This window comes from Phaseolus vulgaris, chromosome 11, assembly GCF_000499845.2.
Source record: "Phaseolus vulgaris cultivar G19833 chromosome 11, P. vulgaris v2.0, whole genome shotgun sequence".
Classification (NCBI taxonomy): Eukaryota; Viridiplantae; Streptophyta; class Magnoliopsida; order Fabales; family Fabaceae; genus Phaseolus; species Phaseolus vulgaris.
Window position 1 is genome coordinate 44,619,840 of NC_023749.2, and position 26,103 is coordinate 44,645,942.

Below are 26,103 nucleotides of genomic sequence, written 5' to 3' on the forward strand. Positions count from 1 at the left end.
TAATTAATTTCTCAAAAGACTTCAAGGACTCATTTTTTATTCTAGTGTGGTGGTTGCTTTTGTTTTTCAATTACTAATCATTAAAGCAACATCAAACATCCATGGTAGTTTGAACCCAAAATCGATTCTATTGGTTAAACCTAATTTTAAGCCGGTTTAGTGACATAATCACCACGTTAAGTACATTTCTGATCTAAATAGTAACTTGACTTAGTAATGTATCTAACTATTGGTTCACTCTGTTCAATCAAGCTTTACAACACTACAACGAAGTTTACCATGCTACTATTATGTCAAGTAAGAAATAGTAAAAAAAGTTCTTGAAATTAAACTCTTACTGATACAATGTAATAAATAAAATGTACATTATTTTATATTTTATTACATATTTAATGACATATTTATTGATTTAATTAATGAGCAATCTTCCTCAATACAATCACTTTTTCTCAAAACCTGAGTTACCTTGTACATAAACCAATATGATTATATTCCATTATTATTCATCATTATCACTATGTCCAGAACACATGAAAGACCAACATAATGTATAATTGATAAATAACTTTGCTATCAAAACAAATTACCAGGAGTTCGATCTTCAAGCATGTTTAAATAGATTTGAGTTGGTCCTTATTTTCTGATCAAAGAACAAAACGTGTTATAAAAGAAGTCATTTTAAAGTATTTTATTACCACTTTAAAGAAAATAGACTAACGAGAAAAAAAAGTATCTTAACTTGTGCAGCAACTCAAATTACATTTTAAAATTAATTGTAAATAACCTTTCCGTAAAGAAAGGATGCACAGACAGATTTTTATTCTGTGCAGAATGAAAGGTCATAAACAAAAACTCAATCAAGAAACAGGGGAAAAAGAATCCGCAGATGCATTGACTAAAGCTAGGTAAGTTTTTAGTATTTCCTTCTCCATGAAGTCCACTTGAGTTTGAGATGGTACCACAAAGGTGGCATTCCCAGCACCCCTCCTGTTAGTCTTGGATCAAACACATCAAATTGAACCTTTCTTAAGGAATCCAAGAGAACCTGAGAAGGCACTGCTGGAAGGAGCACTGGAAGAGCTTCAGCAGGCACACTTGCAGCTAACTTCCGAGCCTTTTCTAAGTGTGCATGGGCTACTGATGCCATGTCATAAACGGCATTACATAGGCCCTCACGAGAATCCACCCATCTCTCTTCCCCACCTCCCTGCTTAACTATTAACCCATGTTTGGATGCTATTGCAGTTGGGATGTAAGAAAAATGTCGGTTGCGAGATGCATGATAGGGCAGTGATTTGAGGAGCAAGAGTATGCCACTGGCCTTGCCGATATGTGAGGCTGCATGATCAGCTGCAGTAGACTTTATATCACCTGCTTGAAGTGTCAGGTACAGCATAGTTGATACAGTGTCCTCCGCGTATTTCTCCAACTCTCCAATAGTTTCTGGCATATCAGTAACCTCTCTTCTTGCATCATTGATCCGAGCCTCAACGGATCGTTTCAACCATATCTTGCTGAGTTTGGTCTCAGCTATCACAGATGACAGGGCCAGTGCTGTTGGGTGTTCAATCAATTTATTGGCGAACATTTTATCTATGGCTTCCTGCCACCAGACAAGACGCATTAGGCCAATCCTGGGATCTGAAGCAATATCCATAGCTCTAGCTGTTTCAACATTCAAGGCACGGAGAGCAAATGCAGCCTTCCGCATGGACGGAGGCAGCTCAAGAAGGCAAAGATAGTGATGATAATCATAACTTCGCACTTGCTGTACACAATGGGAGAAAGCAGACCTTAAGTTACTAGACGCCGAACCACCATTCATTTAATCTTCACTTGGGGGCCTGCAGATGAAAGTTACATCTATCACAATAAAATTTGCAACAAAGAAATCATAGCGTACCTGGAAAAAATATTATGTTAGTATGTATAAACAGATGTGTAACAATATATATGTTAAAAGTTAGTTGAGGATTGGTCTTTGACTATTTGTCCCTTGAAATTATAACCAATAGTTTAATCCTGCAGATATGTTAAGACCGAATTGTTATGTCTGATCCCTGATGAGTACTTTTTTTTCAGGTATTTTTGTATATAAAGTTAACCGTCAATTCGGATTCATCAAAAGCCTAATCATATAACTCATCTTTGCATCTTCTTTAATCCTTCATTGTAAAGCCAGACACCGCTTGGTTTTGTTACTTTTTGTCAGATTTAATATGCATGGATTAGGACCTGTCTGAGCATTGGACTTAAGCCCAATAACATGCTAAAGGCCAAAAAGAAAAAAGGGGGGAAAAGCACAACAATGCAGTGATTGTCCCTCATTATTAATCATCCAGGTAATTCTACAAGTCAATTCAATTTGTGATCCAGTCTGTAACAATCATGATGTGAAGTAATGACGTGTTGAAATCACCTATAAGTGTATTTTCATCAAATCGCAAGGATTCTGACCTCGTTATAGATACTGCATTATATCAACACTGGAAGATTTGAAGCAAAGTGGTGATCCAAAACAAGTATTTTTTTCTTGCTTTGACGCTACAGCATAGTGAATAAGAACTAGAACTAAGATTACTTAGAAAGGCATCTTATGACTTTTCATTGTTGGTTGACCTTGCATACATCTGCAGTTATGCTCAGATGTTGTAAATTTGCATTACTTGAGCTTTTTTTCTTGCAATATTGTATTCAGGACGTAATTGTATGTCTATACTATATATTTGCTAGATCCAAAAAACGCTATAGTGGGTCAGGATATAGCAGAATGGCTGCTGTTAAATTTTGTATGCATAATAAATTATTTATATTGTATATAGGTATAAAATCTAAAAACCAACAAAATTCCTGACATATTCAAAATTAACAAATTTATGGCTCGGTCAAAATACAAAATGCTGGATGTGGTGGAAAACAGAAATAGGGAAGCCAGAAACAGAAGCCTTATGTGGAAGGGAAGGGAACAGAGGAGAAGCTCCCAGTAAAACTGCTGGAGAATGGTGGGGATACTGGATGAGCTTCGAAATTCAGAGGGTGGTTGCACTTAAAAACAGAGACGGGAGATCAGGGGCAAGAGAGTTTGTAGCTACCCATTAGAATTGTGTCACTAAAAAATGGTGCCGTTTTAGCTGCAATTTCGGCCACAATGGCCATCATTCCAGAACCCCAGGCAACACTTCTGTAGGACCAAGGGCCACTGCACACCACTATGCTGTGTTAGCACTGCTATAGTGCACAAATAATAACTTGGCTAGGTCTAACAGTATTCTGTTCTGTATTGTCTTTAACAGAAAATTCTGAAAACGGGACTATGTTAATTTTTCTTATAGTGTGCTTCACTTCCCAAAAAAATCTAGCCACTGATGAATATCAGGTCAGTTGACACAAAATAAATCATGCAGGTGAAATCCGATCAGTTGGTACAAAATAAATAAATAACAAAAGTGTACCCAAATGAAAAAGCCTGCGTTGGTATATAAGTCACTGATGAAGCAATAAATATGGAATAAGTAAACGGCCTCCAGGTCCTTTGCATATAACATATAGCATAAAAAAGAAGAAAGTCAAGATAGTCAGCACTATATAAAATGTCCCAACCCTGTGCATCTAATACTCTCCCATTCCCATTTAGTACCCTATATTAAGATATCTCATGTCAACTAGGAATATAGACAAAAGACATTCCTTGTAAGACTTGGATAATGCTCCCCCTTGAGTTAGCCTTTTGGGCTTAAGCCCAATTCGTTTCTAATATGGCTTTAGAGTCTATCTAATCTTAATGTTGGCCCAACGGAAGATATATAGTCTTAGCATGACAAGAATGTGTTAAGATGTCCTACAATGAATAGAAATATCACCAAAATACTTATAGAACTACGACAATTCTACCTGATACCTAATGTCGAACACCATATTATAGCTACAAAGATTGGTACAGTAAAATCTATTCTCAGGTTTCCTAAACAATCTAATGTCCACAAACCGTCTAGTAGAAGACATGTATCTTTTATTAGTAGTGGAGAAGCAAAAAACACTGTTCACGTCTTTTCTCCTTGTGTTTACGTGCGTTTCTTGGAAGTTAATTATGGTTATGTTGTATATATAGGAAACTGTATTAACAAATTAAGTGACAGAGAGTTGTGAGTTCAACTGATACAATGTGAGTGAGTTGAGCGAGAGTTCAACCAGAGTTCATTGATAGAGAAACTTCGAGTTGTACTTTTTGTGTAATAGTGAATTTTGTCATGGCCGTAGATTGAAGATCATTAGTGCTTCAATCAAACCACGATAATTTGTGTGTTGATCTTCTTGCTTTACATTTACCTTCTACCGATCATTTGTGATTCTTATCTATTATTGGCTTTGTATTTTATGTAATAGACGGTCTTACAATAATTCAATTTCACTAAAATAAAGGAATGCCTGGATTGACAGAGTGAAGCATAAAAGAAGACCTAATGTTAGCCTCCAAATTAATAGTTCATTGTCCAAGCTGCCCCACATAAATAAGTCTAGATGTTATGACATGATATACCACTAAGTAGTTATGCATAGAAATGGAATTGACTAAAAAGTAAAATTTACTATCCACCACTGTGATACTTGCATAAAACCAATATTAACTAAAGCCAACAAAACTCTATTTCAATCTATAGTTTCTTTAAAATCTGAAACCATTAGTATGAAAGAGTGGGGGAATTTGCAAACTTAGTTAAAAACCTACAAGAAAATATATTTGAAAATGCCACGGAATTGAATTTTTTTTCTGATAGAAAAAAAATCATAAGAGAATTGCACAAGCTCTCCAGTACCTCAATAAGAGAACACAAATTAACCATCTTATCATATGACACATTTAGAAAATACCTGAAACCTGCCCTAATATCATCATAGTTTATTCACCAGGACGTCCTCAACCCCATTGTCATTTACCAATCTTAAAAATGGAAATCTAACATATCTGAAACTCCAAGTCACACCATAACCATAAGATCGCTTTTGTGGTACACCATTTTAAGACAGCATGCTTCGCTAACTTGAGATCTAAAAAAGAAACAAACTAGAATTGTAATTCACTTTCAAAAAATATCAAAAAACCTTTCATGATTAAAAAAAACGTTCAAGCTATATTCCCAGCCTTCTGTGTGGAAGATAACTGAAAGAAACTAGAATTGTAATTCACTTTCAAAAAATATCAAAAACCTTTCATGATTAAAAAAAACCTTCAAGCTATATTCTCAGCCTTTTGTGTGGAAGATAACTGAAAGAAACTAATAGAGGACTTTGTATGCTTTTAATTTCCACAGGTCAGATTTGAATTAACCTCTGTAGCTGGATAAAATAACTTTATTTCTTTAATTTGGCAGACTTTTAAAACTTGTACAAAATTTAATCATGGTACTAAAACCATCTTCTCCTACTTTGCAATTGCATACCTAATTCACAAAACATGATTATTATCTATTACTTCATACAGAAATAGGATTTAAAAGTGAATGAATGGTTCCCAATTCTTTAAATAACTCAAGGGTTTACGACACAGTAAAACATCTCAACACCAAAGCATGGTTATTAACAATTACCTTCAGACATTCATTTTATGAAAAGTAATTGTTTGCACTAAATTATCTTACATGTCCTACTTGACTGTACCAATGTACTACAAGTAGTAAGGCGTTTCATCAAAGTTCTTACTTGGGCTAATAACCATTGATAACAGTGTCTGTCAAATTTTTCAACAAGAACTCACACAACCCCAACATTATTGTTCCCAACTAGATCAGCACTGTCCAACCATTCCAATAAAACCCATCAAGTTCATGACCCATTCCCAAAAACGGCGGCCATTCTCATCCCCATCCAACACTTCCAACCCTGTCTTGATGGTTGATGGTGTCCAATGACATAGAAATCAAAGCAGACATGCTGCTAGTCATTGTTGCACACTTGCTCCCTGAACTACCATCACTGTCTTAGAATCTGGCCTCAATTCACTCTCACCTTTCTTCCCCAGGTACCACCCAAGCCCAATCCATTCTGTGTACCACAGAATATGAAACCCACCACCACACAGCATAGGAAGGTGCATAGGTCAAAATCAATATCCCAAAACCCCAATGAAACTCCCTAGCACCATCATTCTTGATAATTTTCCTAGAGGCATCAATCCACTGACATATCGAGGTGATGAATTGGACTTAGACACACATCAACCTCTGACTCACACATCAACACCGGTCCACACGTGTTGAGCTGCCATGGCTGCCCTTAACCCAGTAGCAGAACTAGCAGCAGTGGCAGCAGTAGGTTCAACCACCCCAAACTTAAGGGTAGCAGTGCCTACCTATTGCACAATCAGAGAACCTAGAAAACTAACTTGAGGGTTCTGTTTATAATATATTTTGATTCTGAAGATACTTAACTAATTGACTGGATAACAGTTTAATCAAGGATCACCATTTATCCAACTGGAAGTAATGTCGCACATGATTTGCGTATAACCCTATGGCTTTTTTCTCAAGAATTTTTAAAGGGTTTGATTGAGAAGCTAATTACAGTAAGCCAACAATGTTCATTTTTTTAATTGGAGATTCTTCCGTTATTTTTAATGGGAGAGGATCTGCTCCTGTGATCAATGACTGACACTCATCATGAAAACGGTATACAACAAGACTGAATTAGAGCCTACAGGCTTTAAACATCATTGAAATCCAAAGAGTCTTGATGTTTCACAGTTACCATGTTAAGAATTACTTACCCTTGTAGGATTTGAAACCACATAAGTTTGTGATAATAATATACTAAAATGGTTAAACTTCCAAATCTAAATGAAAGAATGCACATAAGATAAGTGGTAACAGAAAAAATATAACTGTATTACGATATATATTTTCAAAATATACACATAAGATGACTTACAATAACTTTGCACTGATCAAGCAGTAATCCCCGCCAGGAAAAGTAAAAGAGATAAGGGGTAAATTTTAGTCTTGTTTGTAGAAGAGATAAATTGGAGAGCCAAATGAAACTGTACATATGTGCCAAGTGAAATTCCATGTGTACCACTCTGTGTGCCAAGTCATCACCCACTTAACGCCATTAGAGAGATGATCTAACAGAAGGGACCACATTGAGTTATTTTTAAAAAAACTTGGGATCACATTGAAAAATTTAAAAAGTGAGGGACATAATTGACTTTTGCCTCTTAATATAGGGACGAAAAGACTAATTAAGCCTAAACTATATATATAGATATACATGTGATAAAAAGGAAACACACATATAATGAAAATCTTGTAATTCAAGAACATTGAACTAAACTTAAACTGAATAATCATATCCATAAGTTTACATGTCATAACCAAGGTATTTGAATTAGGATACGAAGTATGAACACGAAATCCTATTTTATGAATTGTGGGTTGAAACAAAACGTGAGTCGTAGTATTCATGATCAATAGTAGACATGACATATGTATATATATGTGTGTAGGTGTGTATATTTAAGACATGTAAAAGCTCAAATACATGATCAATAACTATTTATACTTGCACTCCAATTAACTATCTTTCAACAAAAAAACTCTAAGCTCGTACGATTCATGAAGATTGCACCCAATTAATTATTTAGACTAAACAGAAATAAAAAGTAACAACTGAGGACTCTTAAAACCTCAGGTGACACACTTAACCTTCTACATGTGAGTTTAAAAAAAAAACATGTAAATTTTGAAGGCAGTTTGCAAGGCCCATACCCAAATGTTGAACCCTAAACACCACCTTCTATCCCTGTATCAATTCACCAGATCCAACTTCTCCCACTTCAGACCAGAATACCCTCAATGAGTATGCAATGTGTACGTCACAACACAAACCTGCAACACATAAGAAAGCTGTAATTACCATTGTCATGGTCTTTGCAACATCACACTTTCATTTCCATTGAAACACCACAGTGCCAATATGATGGTATTCATTTGGAGATCACAATTCATGTCATACTTTATGGGTTTGTGTGATATCTTCAGACACAAAAACAATACTCATCACGATTCACACTGCCAAGTTTCCAAACTGTATGGAATCAGTAGTATCTAACTAATATTGTGCAATACTAACTACCGTGGTCATAACTAATAGGTCCAAAACAACTCAGAATCAGTCACACAACAAAAAACATAGGAAACTATATTAAAAGTGACAAAATTGGAGAATGTAAACAAAAATGTGACATTAGGGGGAACTGATGCGGAAATTACAAAACAGAGGAACAAAGTCAAGCCAAGAAAAAGAAAAACTTGCTGAGACAAAGAACGGTTGCTGGATACCTCAATTTAAGACTAAGAACAGAAGAAGAAGCTTAGCAGGAATAAGAACAGCGGGAAGAACAAACCCTAGGGATGAAGGAGTCCCGCAAGAATGACTGAAATCAGAAGAAATATTTATTTTTTCATCTTGAAAGGTAAAAAATCTGGGTTTCAAACTAAATGTAAAAGCTGACCCTGAAATGCAAAACACCACACTGTTGACAAACTACAGAACATACATTTTTTTCTCACAGAAGATTGCGAGATCTGGTGTGATATTAGAGGATTTTTCTCATGACTTTAACATCTTTAACTAGGAAGTTTAAAAGAGGACGGATGAGCAGAACACATATAAAACAGTTTTATAAAATCTGAAGGGAGAGAACTAAAAACAGAGGTCGTTGAATGTTTTAGCCAAAAAAATATCCAAACAATGGTGTTCCATGGGAGGTGGTAAAAATTGGTTTTTGAAGGCTATAATATGGAAGTTCAACTATAGTTGCAAGTAGCAGCTATTTTGGTGGTCACTACTGAATCCTAATGCAGTCCACGGCAGCTCCACTCCACTAAAGAGCATTATTGGCTACAACACATATAGCAATAAAAATAATGCAGAAAACACATCGTCAAATCAAAATTTCTAATTTCTGTTGAATTGAAAGAGTACAATATGAAACGGGATGAAATAATGAATTGAACAACCGCAAATTATACTCTTATTCAAACCCAGATCTCAAAAGAGTAGAGCAAGGTGAATCCTATTTATGATCAAAAATCTATCAAAGCTAGAAATAACATAGAACAAATTACACTAGTGACCTAAAAAATCAACCCTTCAGCAAACCCATTCAGAGCAAGGACTTAGATGTAACTATCAGCAGACAGAGAGATCAGAATTTCACTACCAAAACTAAATCTCAGGCCATCCAGATTAATGCTAAGTCGCTAAGCAACTCTGTTGAAAGGAAAACTACACACAATTTGTCAAAGAGTCGTTGCTATTCAGTGCCTTGTGTATTACTAAATCTGGTAACCAAACAGATGAAAAATAGAAGAAGATTTCCCCACCATTAAAAAATCAGAAGGGACTGTGATATCCCCTCAAGGCCTATGCTCATCCTTCTCCATTTTTTTCCTTATCCTTCACAATATCCAATACACGGTTGCTACAACAACACTTAAACATTACCGCAAGCACCTCCCTCCCCAAATTTGACTGCACTTAAGTATCGCAATTATTCTAATAATTTCCACGCGATAACAAATTTTATAACCAAAAATCATCACGCAAGAAAATGAAAAGTAAAGTTGAACATTTGAAATAAGCAAACAAGAACCCCACAATAAAAAAAGATAATTTAAATTCAATTCCAACATTTTTCTGTGATGAGAAGAAAAAAAACACTAAGGGCTATGAACTTGAAATCGATGATTACGTTCTCACCGACAACAACGAAGAAAGAACAAATTACGAACAAAAATTAGAACTCTACATCAAAATTTTCAAACAGAGATAAATAGATAAATAGAAATTGAAAACATAGAAAGAGAGAGAGAGAGAGAGAGAGAGAGAGAGAGAGAGAGAGAGAGAGAGAGGAAGGAAGAGAAACCTTTTTCAGGCGCAGAAAGAAACGACGTCGCAGCGGCAACCACCGTCTCTGCGTCTACGTAAATATGTTTATTCTTTTTAACTTTTGCTGAGATCAACACACAACTGTGGTGTAAAATTATAGCTACTGTTAACCATTTTAAGCGAAATTTATACCGTCAAAAATGAAGAATTATATTTTTAGTTCTTTATTTTTTATATCAAACTTAGGTTTGTGTCTACTAAGTAATCTATTATAATTTTAAAATGAGTCACGTATGTTTAATGTTAAAAAATTAATTAAATTGAATCAATAATTATTTTTAATAAAGGTGTAGGAATTTATAGGAAAATAAAATATATTGCTGTTGGTTTGTTGGTTTCAAAGTTGGAAATGATTTAGGTGATATCATTTTATCATATAACTCTTTCCAATCTAATTAAATAATAATAATTAGTGGAAACATGTTTTTTTTTCATATTTGTCCCTTAACCTTATCCACTAGCTATAGTTTAGTGTTCATTGTTAGATTTCTGACAAATTCAATTTTAATTTTAATTTAACATAATTAAGTTTTGAAGAAAAAAATGTTTATAATAAAACTAGTTCTTTTTAACCCTTGGGATGCACAGGACTTTTTATAGTAGAATTTCATAATTACTAATTATAAATAATTAATAACATATTTATCATCCTAATTTCCAAAATATTGATAAGAATTAGTAAAATGAGTAGTTAAAAATACATTATAGAGTTGGATATAGGAATATGAATTACTATTCAAATTTATTTGCAGAATTATTTGATATTGAGTTTGGAAGAGATTGAAGAAAAAAATTATGCAAGTAGATCATTGTATATTAATTGTAATAAATAAGAAAATATTGTTGATAATAAATAATTAAAGTTTTTACTTTGATAAAAAAATAAATGTAAATTTTGGTTAAAAAGTTACCGTAGTATAAGTTTGATACAGATGGATAAATTTGAATTATCACGCACTTCATGGATATAAATTTCATTAAATAGCAAGTTAATTATGATAAACGGATAAATGAGAAATAAACATAATACAATTTCAACAATTTTACATGATGACATATGTTTTTTACTTTAACTCTGATTATTAAGGGTTTCATAGAATCCGAGAAGATATTTATAATTTGGATCAAGAAATGTGTCGAAAAGGAGAAAGAGTGTTTATCTATGAAGAGTGATTTTTCTCTTTTTCTTTAAATGCAAATATTGAATGCGAAAATCACGTAAAATGATAGTATTTTTCTGTTTTGTTTTTATTTTTAGTTTTGTCATTCATGCAATAATATATAATAATACATTTTATTTTTATTATTTTTCCATTATATTATATGATATTTAATACTTTGTTCTATATATTTTCTTTTCTTTATAAATAAATTTGTACAATTCACACAACATATTATATTTTTCATTATAAAATGTATTCTAAAATATCTATATGGTTGTGTATCTACATTCAATGAATAGAAAAAACTTTCAAAATGTATAAAATAAATATAACGGTAGATTTGTATATGCTTAAATAATATTATTTTTATAGTTCTTTTCCATGTTTTGACAGTATTAAGTAATTCGGATTTTTTTAAAATAATTATTTAAAAGTATCGAAATAAATTATTCAATGGTACCGAAATTAATTTAAAATATTTTAATTAACTCAAATTTACACAAAAATACATCATATTTGATTATTTAAATATTTTTAAATACAAGGGTAAATTTGTAAACTTACATTTTATACCTTTCAAAAAAATTAAAAAACCTCTCACAACCATCATATCACTCACAAACTTCAATAATTTTTCTCACAAATCCACTCTAGTTATCATATCCCAATCTAAACACGGAGTCTCTCTTCACACTTTCCTCTCAAATTCTTACACACTTACTCCCTCGAATCCTCACACATCCCCTCCCCAATCCAAACACGACCTAAAGAGTTTTAAATATTTCTTTCTAAACCACTTTTTTTTTTAACTCATTACTTTTCAATCTTCATCTCAAATAAGTATTTTCAATTATTTCTTTGCTTTTTACTCTAGAAACAATAAACAAAAAAGTTGACCATGTGTGCAAACTGGAAGCAGAAGGTAAAGTCAAACTTTTGAAAGTGATTGATATTGACTCTTATTGATTGTCATTGCAAAATACATAGTTATTAGAAATTGTCTTCTTTTAAATTTGAAAGATAATCTTAAGTCAGAAGGAACCAAATCTATTCTTGGGATAAATATTTTATCACTGATGTTTTTTCATGTGATAAATGTGGCAAAGATAACATGTTTTCCCAATTCTATAACTTGCAACCTTGTCACATTGCAAAGATCATTTGTTTGATCAATATTTCTTAAAAGCATAATTGGTACACCAACTTTCAACGTAAGTTGATGATTTGGTATCCCTAAACATTTAATTTCATTCAAGAATTCTGATGTAAATCATTCACCTTGAATTTCTTGGTCTTCATTTGATTGGAAAGGTGTGTCTGAACTTAAATAAGTTGTTTCTTCACCAATTATTAAAACTAAATTGAAATAATTGACTTTCTCTGTAGATTCAAATAGGGACAAAGAAATGCTCCGTAATCAAAAAATGCAAGAGACATAGTATTATGCAAAATTTGAGGATACACAAACTCAACCAATGATAGTAAAGGTGATTCACTATTTTCAAGTAAAAGATCTTGTAGTATATGAATAATTTCCTCATCATTTTTGTTTAACTCCATATATTTATCTCCAATTTTTATAATCTAATCAACAAATTTTTTGATATCTTTTGCACTTTTATTACATTTTGCAGTATTTAATCTCATATTCTGTGAAAGTTTTACATCTTTACAATTTTGCCATAAATCAAAATAGTTTATTGCTGACTTCACAACATTATATCTAGATCCCTCTTTGACAACATGCAATTTTTTTCTAAAATAACCTTCCAAAACAATAACTTTATCACCAAATGGTTTTTGACCATTGACTTCATTTTCAATTTTGATAATATCTCTCAAGGTTCTATCAAAAGCTTCAAAGCATAATCTATTCTTCATTGTTGTTTCATCCCATTAATCAACTTTGTTTCCATCAAAGCCTAGCATGAAGACTATTTTAAGCTATGTTGCAAATTGATTCCTCATTTATTATTAATGGTACACAAAATGTAGAATGGGTTGTCGTTCTTCCAGGAAATAATAAAGAAACAATTCTACTTGAAGTTACATTCAAAACAATTATTCCCTTAGATATAATAGTAGTTGACAATGTTCTTCACATAAATTTCTTTCCTGTGTCACCATAACCATATAAAAAACTAATCCTCCTACTTGTGAAAGAACTGTTGTCGCAATCACAACAGTGATGCGTGTTATTTTTCCATGTTGCTTATTATAGTTCATCTCATTAACAATAAATCTATTTTAAAACAATAATGAATTTTGGAAAATTAGGTTGTGGTAGACAAACATAATCTTTTAAGGACCTACCATTTGACATCAATAACTCTTGAAGTTGTAGAAGATAAAGATTATGTAATCCAAAATATCTCCAATTTAAAGACCTAAAAAAATAAAATTCATGATATAATCATTTAAATTATATGGTTAAAATATGAAACATTTATAAATTAAATACTTGGAAAATTTGGCATGCTTCTTTGGTTGTATGAATGAATTCTTGTTCTTTAAAAAATAGGAAAAAGATGCAAATTAATATTATAATTAATTAATGGTGTCTTAAAGTAAAATGAAAGACGTGAACAGCAGGATTCAAACCTGCGTGGGCAAAGCCCACATGATTTCTAGTCATGCCCGATAACCACTCCGGCACGTCCACATGATGATGTTAAATTTTGTATTCAACGCAATTCGAACTTTAAACCAATAATTATATGCATAATTACAAGAATTCCTTTGGATCGCAACATTAAACATATATGCATAATACATTTAATATATTAATTATTATTTTATAAAAAAATTAAATATATTGTTATTGTTGTTTTATTTTCAATAACAATATTTGCAATTTTAATACTCAACTTTTATAATTATGGTTAATTTAAATTTTAAAGTAAAATTTAATTAATATAATTAAATTCAAAAATAAAATTTAGAATTAGTATGTGGTTTAATTAAGTAATATTTTTATTTTCGAAAAAATATACTTTTAATATTAATTTTTTTATTAAAAATAACCAATTAAGATAAATGTTTATAATTTATTTAATGTTAATTTTAAATTATTATTTTAAATTATTTTAACATAATTTATTTTTTAATACATCATAACAAATATTTTATTACTTGAAAAAATAATAAAATATGTTTCATATTTTTAAGAGTTACTAGTTAAATTATATTAAAAATTATATGCAATGTGAAAAAAGATATTATTGTTCTTTTATGTTTTCTTTTTTACACAATAGAAATCAATATATTGTGATTTTATTTAATAATATTTTAATATATTTTGTCACTGATTATACTTTGTATATAAAATTAAAAAATTATAAGTAATATGTATATATATATATATATTTATGTTTTAGTGCAAAAGAGACTAAGAGAACTCCTACTGACTGAACAATTGGCTTCTTTGCTTCTGTCAATGGAAGATATGTTCAAAATGGGTAAGAAATGGAATGAGTTTTGGAGTGTTGTAGGAGAATGGTGCGAGTAAGGAGGTTAGACCAACCTTCTAGCTATCTTTTAAACTTCTACGCTAAAGAGTGAGAGCAAGATAAAAGAGAAAGAAATTCTGAAACCAAACAAACAGAAATTCATTACACAATACACAATTTAAGTCTAAGAATTACATAAAAGAAACTTTCTATTTATAGAACTAAAGGGACTATTAGAGCTTTAAAAAACTCTTCATTCATGGAGTCACATGTGGCACCTCAAAAACTTTCCATTGGTGAATTGCCATGTTGTGACAATCCATGTCTTGAACATCAAAAGTTACTTAGGATGTGATTAGGTAGATCATTATTGGTACACTAATAAATTATTTGAGGGAAGAAGGAGTTAAAACAAAGGAGTACAAAAGTCTATAACCACTAGACCAAAGACATTTAGTGATCAACTTATGATTATTACTCTTCTTATTATGTTACTGTTACTATTACTATTAACCCCATAAAACCGGCTCATGAATCTCCAACACACCCCTTCACGCCGAGAGTGACAACAACTCGTACGTGGGATAACATATTATGGGTGGTGGCCTGATAAACCCAACAAATACTCGCTAGGATAGGCTCGAAAATGGCTCTGATACCATATTAAGAAATGGACTTTAAGTCTAACTCAACCCCATAAAACCAGCTCATGAGGTTGAGGTTTGCACCCACTTATATACAATGAAAGACTCTAATCTCTAGTCGGATTGGGATCTCCAACAATGAGCGTGAAAATTGAAAGAGAGAAATATACATACATTATTGAGGGAATAAAAGCTTAGTATAATCACCGATTTTGTGACCGATTTGTGATTGATTTGGTGATCGATTTTGCTACTAGTTTTCTGTGATCGGTTTTGTGACTAATTTTATGTGACTGATTTTGTTATCCATTTTGTGACAATTTTTTTGCGACTAGAAATGTATTCACTATTTCGATCATTAAATCATAAAAATAAAATTTGGTTACTATTATTGATCATATTTTTTTATCACTAGTAGTGATCACATTTTTCGGTCACTATTCAACAATTTTCTAGTAGTGAATTACAAATATTTTTCTCGGGAATATCGACAATTTATTGATCCACAAAGAGAGATACTCACTGCTCAACATTGGCAATGTTGAGCATGGTAGGATGCTATTATAAACTACTTAAATATTAACCTATTTGGTAACTTCCTTAGAACTTAGCATGGTCCCTGCCTCTCATCCTATAGTGTATCAAACTATGTCTCTCCAAACATAAAGACTCATAAATTAGCATGGTCTTAACTCAATGTAATGAATTTTATGAGTCTTTCTCAATTGATATATTCTTTAAGACTTTTAAGAACCACATAACATGATAACTATTAAGATACATCATATTTCTCTTGCCAATAATCTATAGACATCATTCAAACAGATACAAAAAATATAAAAATAGTAATATAGTATATAGGTAACTTCCTTTTATCCAAACTCATTAAATAAAAATAATAAGGCTTAATTGCACTTTAGTTATATTAAGGACCAAAAATCAATTTCATCCCCTAGATTTTAAAAAGTTAAATGTCACTCCAACTTTTTTTAAAAAGTTCAATTTGGTCCCTACATTTTTAAAAGAGTTTAATGTGGTCCAATTTTTTAAAATAATTCAATGTGGTAGTCCCAACTTTGCTTAAATTGATTCAATGTGATAACATATATAATTCAACGTGCACTGACAAATTTGCTAAGATAAATCTATTTTAATAAGGACAACCTAACAGAAAGAACCATATTGAATCATTTTAAAAAATATTGAGACCATATTAAATTACTTAAAATTTTGGGATTGAATTTACTTTTGATCCTTAATATACACACTAAAAAGGTAATGAAACAAAATAATAATTACTTTTACTTTATTTTTATTATTACTTTACATATTTCGTTGAATTATAAAAAAAATTATATTTCAAATAACATGAAATAAAATAAAATAAGAATTAAAGCGAGAACTTTAAATAATTATATATGAATCAATATATTATAGGAATATAAAATAAAAAAATATAAACTAATAAATAGAATTAGTGCCTAACTGAAGATAAATTAAATGACATAAATATAAATAAATAATAAACATGATTTATGTGTAACTAAGAATAATTAAATAACATAAATATGAATAAATAAATAATAAATAGATTCATGTGTAACTAAAAATAATTAAATGATATAAATATAAATAAATAATAAACAAGACTCATGGTTAACTGAAGTTAAATTAAATGACATAAATATACATAAATAAATAACACTTCTGCATAACATGAGATAAATTAAATTATATAAATATAAATAAATAAAATAATTAAATAGGATCAATGCGTTAGAGATAAATTAAATGACTAAAAAAATAAACGTGACCAACACGTAACACGTAACTAGAGATAAATTAAAAAATATATATAAATGTAGATAAATAAATAAATAAAACTAGTTGATATAAGTGAAGATAAATTAAATGACATAAATATAAATAAATGAAGAGTACGTAATTGAGAATTAAATTAAATGATATATAAAAGAAAAAGAGAAGGTAAAATAATATATAATTCAAAATAATTAAAAGGTTAATGAAATACATGTAAGTTTATTAAAATTAATATAAAAAAAAAAATTAACCTGACTCCTCTTAGCTTTGATTAAAAGATTTAAAATCCTTTTTCTCCAAATCTCTTTTCTCTCTCATTTTCTTTCTCTTTTCTCTCTCTTCTCTCTCGCATCTTATATTTCTTTCATTCTCACATTCTCTTGCACCTATTCATACGTTTATTTTATTTTGTAAAAGTCATATTAATTTTTTTTAAAAGTCATTATTACATTCATTAAATGTAATCTTACCTTCTTATCTTATCTTTTATATTTTTTTATTTATTACATTTATATTTTTTCTTATCTATTAGAATATGCTTATAAATAATTAAATATATACTTGTGTACTTAATTAATTAATTTTTTATTTTGTTTTCTATTATTTTACAGTATGGATGTTAAATTTGTTGAAATATAAGGAATAAGCTAAGTTGAATAGGAGAGTGAATTGACTTAGAAGATTTTTTTTGAAGTAATTTGTTTAATTCAAATTTAATGAAATTTTTAATCGATTATTTTGAAAAACAACCTATTAAGTTTTAAGCAAGATACACAGTTAGAAAGATTTAAAAAATTGTTTAACCAAAAACAATTTACTAAAATTAATTTCAACCGAAAAGAAATACTGTCAAAAAAATTTAAACATGTTAAAATAAGAAACAACTAATTAAAATTTTTAAAACATTTTTCAACACAAAACAACAAGCACAATCAAATATAACAACAATACAAAGAAAAATAATTTTACAGCTTATATGAAAAATACAAAATTTTAGAAAAATATTCTCAATGCTTTAATGAAACAATTGATTGTATTATTAAGACCAATGTATTTTATATCAACACTGAAATATTTTGGCTTCAACCAGATGATACATTTTTTTTTTAAAAGCAATTTCTCAAAAAAAAAAAAAAAACTTGACTCCTAAAACTCTCTTTAGATGTAAAAATTGAAAGTATATGTCGCCTTATTATGATACAATGCAATTTTTTTTTTTGTATAATGAATTCAATGTAGATTTGTTAAAAATATGTAATTTAGTAAAATCATTTTGTTGAAAAACTCGGAGTAACGTGTAATTAAAGTAAAAAATAAATTTTAAAACACATTCTAATTCTAAAATTTATTTTTTACTTTAATTATATTAATTAAATTTTACTTTAAAATTTAAATTAACCATAATTATTAAAGATGAGTATTAAGATTGCAAATATTGTTATTGAAAATAAAACTATAATAACAATATATTTAAAAATTTATAAAATTAATAATTAATATATTAAATGTATTATGCATATATTTTTAACGTTCCAATCCAAAAGAAGTTTTCTTATCTTACAAATCTTGTTGCTTTTGTTTTATAATTGATTCTGAGCAAATAATTTTATCCTTTTATTTGACTGTAAAAAGCCTCGTTCTCAATGTCGTTCCTTTTATAGTTATTGGTTTTCAAATGGAAAATTTATTGAGTACAAATCTTAACATCATGTGGACGTGCCGGAGTGGTTATCGGGCATGACTAGAAATCATGTGGGCTCTGCCCGCGTAGGTTTGAATCCTGCCGTTCACGTTTTTTCTTTTTACTTCTAAATACAATTTATTTAATTATATTATAAATGTTTACGTGAAACTATGAAGGTCTGAAATATCAGATAAAAGAAACAACCTACCTACCTATTTAGTTCTAAAACCATAATTTTATTTTCATTTTTCTGTTTTTCTCTTTTTTTATACCACATATATTCTTCATTTTTATTCTTTTCTCGTATTTTTCTTTTTTTAAAGCTACTTTTCAAAAAAAAATTCTATGAAAAAAAATCAAAATTCAAAAAGATTAGACTCTTTTAATATATTTTGCCACAAAACATTTAAGACCAAAACTTTATTGAACTAAAACCTCAAAATTAATTAGAAATCTCAATAGAGTTACCCAAAATGTTTAAACTTTCATGCAAAAGTTAAAAACAAGAAAATTACAAAAAGAAAATAAAAAAATATATATTTAGAATGTGTTGTGTGACATTTTTTCCTCCCCTGAAGCTCTATTTAAAAGTCTCATTTCTTTATGGATTTCAAATCCATATTTTGTCTCATAATGTTTTACAATTCTCCTTAATATAATGTTTTATTTCTTTGTTACAAATTGTCTTCTAGATATCTTATTTCCAAATTTATTCCAGCTTTTGATATTTTGTATCCAATATTGTCTCTGAAACATGAATTGGATTTTCTTTAATTTAGTCCAACACAATTAAATTTGTTGTAAGAGATATTGGAAAAAAAAAATTAAAGAACATTTTCTCTAAGTAAGAGTTGGAGAGGACTATTTTTGTAGAATATCTTTACAAAAATATCTAACCCAGTTCCATATTCATTGTTACAGATTTCAAGAATTCAATTATTCTCCAATTGTAAATTTGCAAAATTGAAACTAGTAAAGAAAAGCAAAAGACTGAAATGCAAGAGAATGATAAAGTAAAAGAAATCTAATGGACATAAACTAAATTTCATAAAACTATTCAAACATTACTGTAAAAAAAATTTAAACATGTTAAAACAAGAAACAACTAATTAAATTTTTTAAAACATTTTTCAACACACAAAACAAGCACAATCAAATATAACAACAATACAGAGAAAAATAATTTTAGAGTTTATATGGAAAATACAAATTTTAGAAAAATATTATCAATGCTTTAATGAATACAAATAAGACCAATGTATTTTACAACAACAGTGAAATATCTTTGGATAAAAATTTTGCTCCAAAAAACCTCAAATATTTTTCAAAAGCAATTTCTCAAAAAAAAACTTGATTCACTAAAACTCTCTTTAGATGTAAAAGTTGAAAGTGTATGTGTCACCTTATTATTATGATACAATGCAAACTTTTTTTTTTTATAGAGAATTAAGAATGTAGATTTGTTAAAAATATGTAGTATAGTAAAATCAATTTGTTGAAAACTCGGAATAACATGTTGATTTTACTCAAAGCAATATAATTAAAATAAAAAATAAATTTTAGAACACATACTAATTCTAATTTTTTTTACTTTAATTATATTAATTAAATTTTCTTTAAAATTTAAATTAACCATAATTATTAAAGATGAGTATTAAAATTGTAAATATTGTTATTGAAAATAAAACTATAATAACAATATATTTAAAAATTTATAAAATTTATAATTATATATTAAATGTATTATGCACATACTTTTAATGTTCCAATCCCAAAGAAGTTTTCTTGTCTTACAAATCTTGTTCCTTTTGTTTTATAATTGATTCTGAGCAAATGGTTTTATCCTTTTATTTGACTATTTGTATTGGTCCTTATTCTAAGTATTGGTCCTTTAATAACAATTGATTTTTTATCATCAAGTGGACGTGCCGGAGTGGTTATCGGGCATGACTAGAAATCATGTGGGCTCTGCCCGTGCAGGTTCAAATCCTGCCATTCACGCTTTTTTGCTTTTACTCCTAAACATAATTAATTAATTATATTATAAATGTTCTATAAAGTTTGATATGACACTTTGTGAAAATAATAGATTTTGCATTTACTCTTCCCATTTCAGTTTATGAAGAGATTCCATTGAAGTTATAATTCCACCATAATAAATTCTTAGTAAAGTATTCTTCTTACGTAGGACCAATTTAGTGTTTATTTAGAAGTGCAAAAAGTTGATGAAGAAAAATGAGTTATAAATAATTTTACATATCATTTTAAAAATTATTTTAATTTTTTTTATTAATAATAAAAATTATTTTAAATACAAATATTTTTTTAGTCTTTAAACTAATATTTAATTTAATCAATATAATCATTAGTTATTTTTTTTTCTCTAACAACAATTAAAAACCATAATATTTTAGGTGTAAATATTATTCATATCTTAATTTATCACTAATATATGTTCCTCTTTCTCCAAAACAAATTATTATAATTTGTTTAGCAAAATAACGAACAATAAAACTTACACCATCAAGTGGACGTGCCGGAGTGGTTATCGGGCATGATTAGAAATCATGTGGGCTTTGCCCGCGCAGGTTCGAATCCTGCCGTTCATAAAAATTATTTTAAATACAAATATTTTTTTAGTCTTTAAACTAATATTTAATTTAATCAATATAATCATTAGTTATTTTTTTTTCTCTAACAACAATTAAAAACCATAATATTTTAGGTGTAAATATTATTCATATCTTAATTTATCACTAATATATGTTCCTCTTTCTCCAAAACAAATTATTATAATTTGTTTAGCAAAATAACGAACAATAAAACTTACACCATCAAGTGGACGTGCCGGAGTGGTTATCGGGCATGATTAGAAATCATGTGGGCTTTGCCCGCGCAGGTTCGAATCCTGCCGTTCACGTTTTTCATTTTACTTTAAAACACCATTAATTAATTATAATATTAATTTGCATCTTTTTCCTATTAATTATTTCTGCTAACCACTCAGGGTATTGGATTTCCATGGAGATTCTGAGTCGATCAGGCGTTTATAAACCTAACTCTTTAACATAGCGAGGTGCCGAGCTTGAACTTTTTCCCTTCTATTTCCCTTTCCCGAACTTCACCAGCAGGTCCTCAGCTGGTCGAGAGATAACTTTAAACTGTTGAACGTTGATCAAAATACAACGTTAGTCGAGCTCCCCTGGTCAATGAGAACTCTATGTACTTTCCTTCCCACGGTGACAACATATATCACCACTGGATCATACTCGTGAGGAACCACGTCTTCCAAGTCAGAGCTCGTGAAGCAAAGAGCGGGCTCTAGTGGATGGTCAGATCTCCTCGCCTCTAGGGACATCAATGTTCGCGCATATCGCTTACACTTGGAAGCATAACTCCCTCCTTCATAAAATCCTCCCAAGATGGTGTTCAGCTTTCCATGGACTGGTGTCTCATGCACTTGGTCCCTGAGGGCAACTTCTCCCTTTGGCTCTTCCTGATCAACCTCAAGGTACTCCTTCAGGAACCTTTCCTTCACCAAGCTCACCAATTGGTGACCCAGAGCTATGCACGCTCGACGTTATGCCCAAACCCTTTGTGGAACTCGCACCAGACGTCCTTTCGTGACCCCAAATTCCTATCAGTCTTCTGAGGAAACTTCAGCTTGTCCACTTCCCCTGGCATGCCTAACAATTCCTTGTAGGATACTCGGAACTTGGGTCGAAATTCCGACTCCCCTATGGCCTTCGTCTTGGGCTCATTTCTCTTGGTTGCGTATGGTGCGTACCTCGAGTCCATTCTCTTCTCCCCCGAGGTTCCGTTAACCCTCAAAGGTCGGGCTCGACTTCTCTCCTTAGGCTTAGGATGCCTTAAAAACGAGCTACCATGCTTCGTGGCCACAACATCCTCTGTATTGATATGGACAACAACCTGTTGTCGTATCTCAAAGAATGTATCTGCTTGATTTCTGATCAACAAATCGCTGAATAGTCCTATCGCGATTCCTTGTTCGAAAGCAGTGACTATCATATCTTCGTCATGGCTATGGTGTCTTACTGTAAGTGATGGGTTGATGCCTCTTCCATCAGTAAGTGCCCAAAATCTATTCAAGTAATCCTTCAACGACTCTCCCTCCCTCTGTCTTGACCTAATTGATAGAGAACTGTGTAGAACATGGGAGCTTTGATGTTTCAAATCTATGTTGAAGGTTGAAGCTGTGCTGCTTTTGGTTTGTGCTTAGTCTAGGTTGTTTAGATTTCTTGTAAAGATCATTCCTAGTCCCTTGCACAAGCTAGTTCAATCCTTTTTAAAGAGAAAAGTGTTTTTGTAAGCAAATAGAAAACACAACTGGTTAAAACCACGAAATAATCGATTGTTTGTCACTTAGCTTGATTGAAGGTTTTAAAACTGTTTTTGACTTGGTTAAATATTTGTCTAACCAATTCAAACGGTTAAAACAACTTTTCAACCGGTTGATTGTCACATTTCATAACATTAGTTGGATTATAATTGTTTTGGCTCATGATTGACTGCCTAGAACGACTAGTTTTAAGATCTATAAGTATGACTTTTCTTTGGATTTCAAAAACAACAAGTCAACACATTTACAGTGAGATTGAATTTGTTTTTTGAAGAGAGATTCAAATCAAGTTTTGCAAGATTGCTAAAATAGTTGTGCACTGGTTCAAGGTCTGATCTTAGGAGCTCTATGATTCTTGTAAATCCAGGTGTAATCTGTTCATTTTTTATTCTTGTATTTGTTCTTTATAAAACTTGTGAAGTGTGTGAAAACTTGTAAGGTCAGAGGGTGTTCCGACTAAGGTTGTGTGTAAGGCAAAGAGGGTGAGTGGTTCTTGTGGTATCAAAATCACCTCTTTGTGGATTGTGTGTATTGTAATCTATGATTGGTTACTAGTGGGACCCAATGGTTGTTCTGGAAACTGGATGTAGCTCAAGGTTAAGTGAACCAGTATAAATTGGTTGAGTAATTTCTCTCTCTCTCTCTCACTCCTTATAAAATGTTTGATTTAATTATGTTTTTGTTGCTGCCATAAACAACCGATTAAAACGAAGTTTCAACCGATTGAAATTCTGCAAACAGTTTCTTTTACATTGTGTTGATTGACTTCCTTGATTGCTTCTTTTGTGTTTGTTGACAAAGCTTAATTCTTATTCAATCTTTTCGAAAATCTTTTGACAAACAATTCACCCCTCCCCTCTTGTTTAACCCATTAATTCTAACAAACTGTTCTCTAAACAGTCTGAAGAACTACGCAAAAGAGGTGATGTGGCCATCGGGAAGCCCATTAAACCATTGTAGGGTTGTACCTGTGAATGTGCTCATGAACATCTTACACTGAATAGCATTTGTTCCTTCGGAAACAATCATTTGGGCATGATGTAATGCGGTGACATTAACTCATCCATGATCGCTTGCGAAAATGGCTTGGGACGATCTCTCAAGGGCTAATTCAAACCTCGCTCCCTTGTAGAAAGTTGGTCACGTTGATGTAGATTCCTATGCAAGTCCTCGTTGGTCTTGCGCAATTCCTTATTGGCTACTCGGGAAGCCTCTATCTCTGCCATCAGCTGATCTTGCAGAAGCACTTACTCAACCCAGGCTTCTGCTCGTAGTCTCTCTTGTTGCGACTTTAGCTTCTTGCTGGATCCGTTTCTGCTCTTGTTTGTCGAGGGTCGATCATCCCTGGACCCAATACCAAAGCGTTCAACATATAAAATTAAAACAACACTATATTCGAAACATAATACATTATAAAACACATTACAAATTGCCTAGGGTCGATCATCCCCGGACCCAATACCAATACCTTCAACATAATCCAATATATTTTAAATACAAATAAAACTAATCATTTATATAAATAATTGTGAAATAAATTAATAATTAAATTTAAAATTAACATGTTTGAAAATAAAAAAAACTAACCTAGAGCATGAACTGATGAGCTGTGGCGACAGTAATGAAAGCAATGTGGCAGCAACAAAATTATCTATATAAATAATTAAAACTAAATTAATAATTAAAATTAAAACTACAATTAAAATTACTAATTAAAAATAAAATTACAATATTTGAAAAGATAAGTCATTCAGGGAAAGATTGTTTTGAATGTAAGTTCAAGTTGAATTGCTTCTCTATTATTTTTTTTGGAAGAAAGAGAACACATTTTACATTTTGCATGCCATTAATAATAAATGAGGTTGCGACATAGCTTAAAGAAGTTTTAGTGCTAGGATTTTGATGGAAACAAAGTTGATTAATGGGGTGAAACATTAATGAAGAATAAATTATGCTTTAAAGTTTTTGATAGAACCTTGAGAGATATTATAAAAATTGAAAAAGAAATCAATGGTAAAAAATCATTTGGTGGTAAAGTTATTGTTTTAGGAGGCGATTTTAGAAAATTCCACATGTTGTCAAAAAGAGATCTAGATATAATGTTGTGAAGTCAATAATAAACTATTCTAATTTATGGCAAAATTGTAAAGTTTTAAATTTTCACAGAATATGAGATTAAATACTGCCAAATGTAATGAAAGTGCAAAAGATATGAAAGAATTTGTTGATTAGATTCTAAAAATTGGAGATGGAGATATGGAGTTAAACAAAAGTGGTGATCAAATTATTCATATACTACAAGATCTTTTCACAGTGGATAGTCTTTACTATCATTGGTTGAGTTTGTGTATTTTTAATTTTTGCATAATACGATATCTTTTTGCATTTTTTATTATTACGGAGCATTTGTCCATATTTGAATCTATAAGTCAAGTCAATTATTTCATTTTAATTTTAATAATTGGTGAAGAAAAAACTTATTTAAATTCAGACCTACCTTACCGATCAAATAAAAACCAAAAAATTCAAGATAAATGGTTTATATAAGAATTCTCGAATGAAATTAAATGTTTAGATCAAATCATGGAGTTAAGTTAAAAGTTCATGGATTAAGTTAAAAGTTGGTGTATCAATTATGCTTTTAAAAAATATTAATGAAGCAAATGATTTTTGCAAGGTGACAAAATTGAAGTTATAGAATTGGGAAAATGTGTTATCTTTGTCATTGTTACCATAGGAAAAAATCTTGGTGGTAAGATATTTATCCAATAATAGATTTGATTTCTTTTCATTCAAGTCTCTCTTTCAAATTTTAAAGAAGGCCATCTTTAATAACTATGTATTTTGCAATAACAAGAATTAAAATCAATTGCTTTAAAAAATTTAACTTTACCTTTTGAGTCCAGTTCGTACACATAATCAACTTTGTGTTTATTGTTTAGTAAAAAGCAAAAAATAATATTAAAAATACTTATCTTAAATGAAAATTGAAAGGTAAAATATTGGAAATTTCACATCGACTAGAGATTAGAGCCTTTTA

General features: G+C 30.4%; 1 protein-coding gene and 5 non-coding genes across 18 annotated transcripts; 4 read left to right on the forward strand and 2 right to left on the reverse strand.

Moving 5' to 3' along the window:
• Positions 1-714: 714 nt before the first annotated feature.
• Positions 715-10,042, reverse strand: LOC137818956 (uncharacterized). 13 transcript variants are annotated; one of them, XM_068622647.1, is made up of 5 exons: positions 9,920-10,033; positions 7,758-7,877; positions 6,922-7,114; positions 4,870-5,046; positions 715-1,844 (listed from the first exon to the last, which is right to left on the reverse strand). In XM_068622647.1, exon 5 carries the CDS (start codon positions 1,823-1,825, stop codon positions 914-916), a length of 912 nt encoding a protein of 303 aa, XP_068478748.1. In that variant the 5' UTR covers positions 1,826-1,844; positions 4,870-5,046; positions 6,922-7,114; positions 7,758-7,877; positions 9,920-10,033; the 3' UTR covers positions 715-913. The 13 variants fall into 13 exon arrangements, with proteins under 13 accessions (XP_068478748.1, XP_068478728.1, XP_068478764.1 ...); XM_068622627.1 differs by lacking the exon at positions 4,870-5,046 and having other exon boundaries at positions 9,920-10,042; XM_068622663.1 differs by lacking the exon at positions 6,922-7,114.
• Positions 10,043-13,685: 3,643 nt separating this feature from the next.
• On the reverse strand, positions 13,686-13,767 carry TRNAS-AGA (transfer RNA serine (anticodon AGA)). The gene has a single exon. It is a non-coding gene; the product is annotated as a tRNA-Ser (tRNA).
• A 4,962-nt stretch (positions 13,768-18,729) lies between these two features.
• On the forward strand, positions 18,730-18,811 carry TRNAS-AGA (transfer RNA serine (anticodon AGA)). Its single transcript has one exon. It is a non-coding gene; the product is annotated as a tRNA-Ser (tRNA).
• Positions 18,812-20,622: 1,811 nt separating this feature from the next.
• Positions 20,623-20,704, forward strand: TRNAS-AGA (transfer RNA serine (anticodon AGA)). Its single transcript has one exon. It is a non-coding gene; the product is annotated as a tRNA-Ser (tRNA).
• A 526-nt stretch (positions 20,705-21,230) lies between these two features.
• On the forward strand, positions 21,231-21,312 carry TRNAS-AGA (transfer RNA serine (anticodon AGA)). The gene has a single exon. It is a non-coding gene; the product is annotated as a tRNA-Ser (tRNA).
• Positions 21,313-21,541: 229 nt separating this feature from the next.
• Positions 21,542-21,623, forward strand: TRNAS-AGA (transfer RNA serine (anticodon AGA)). Its single transcript has one exon. It is a non-coding gene; the product is annotated as a tRNA-Ser (tRNA).
• Positions 21,624-26,103: the final 4,480 nt, after the last annotated feature.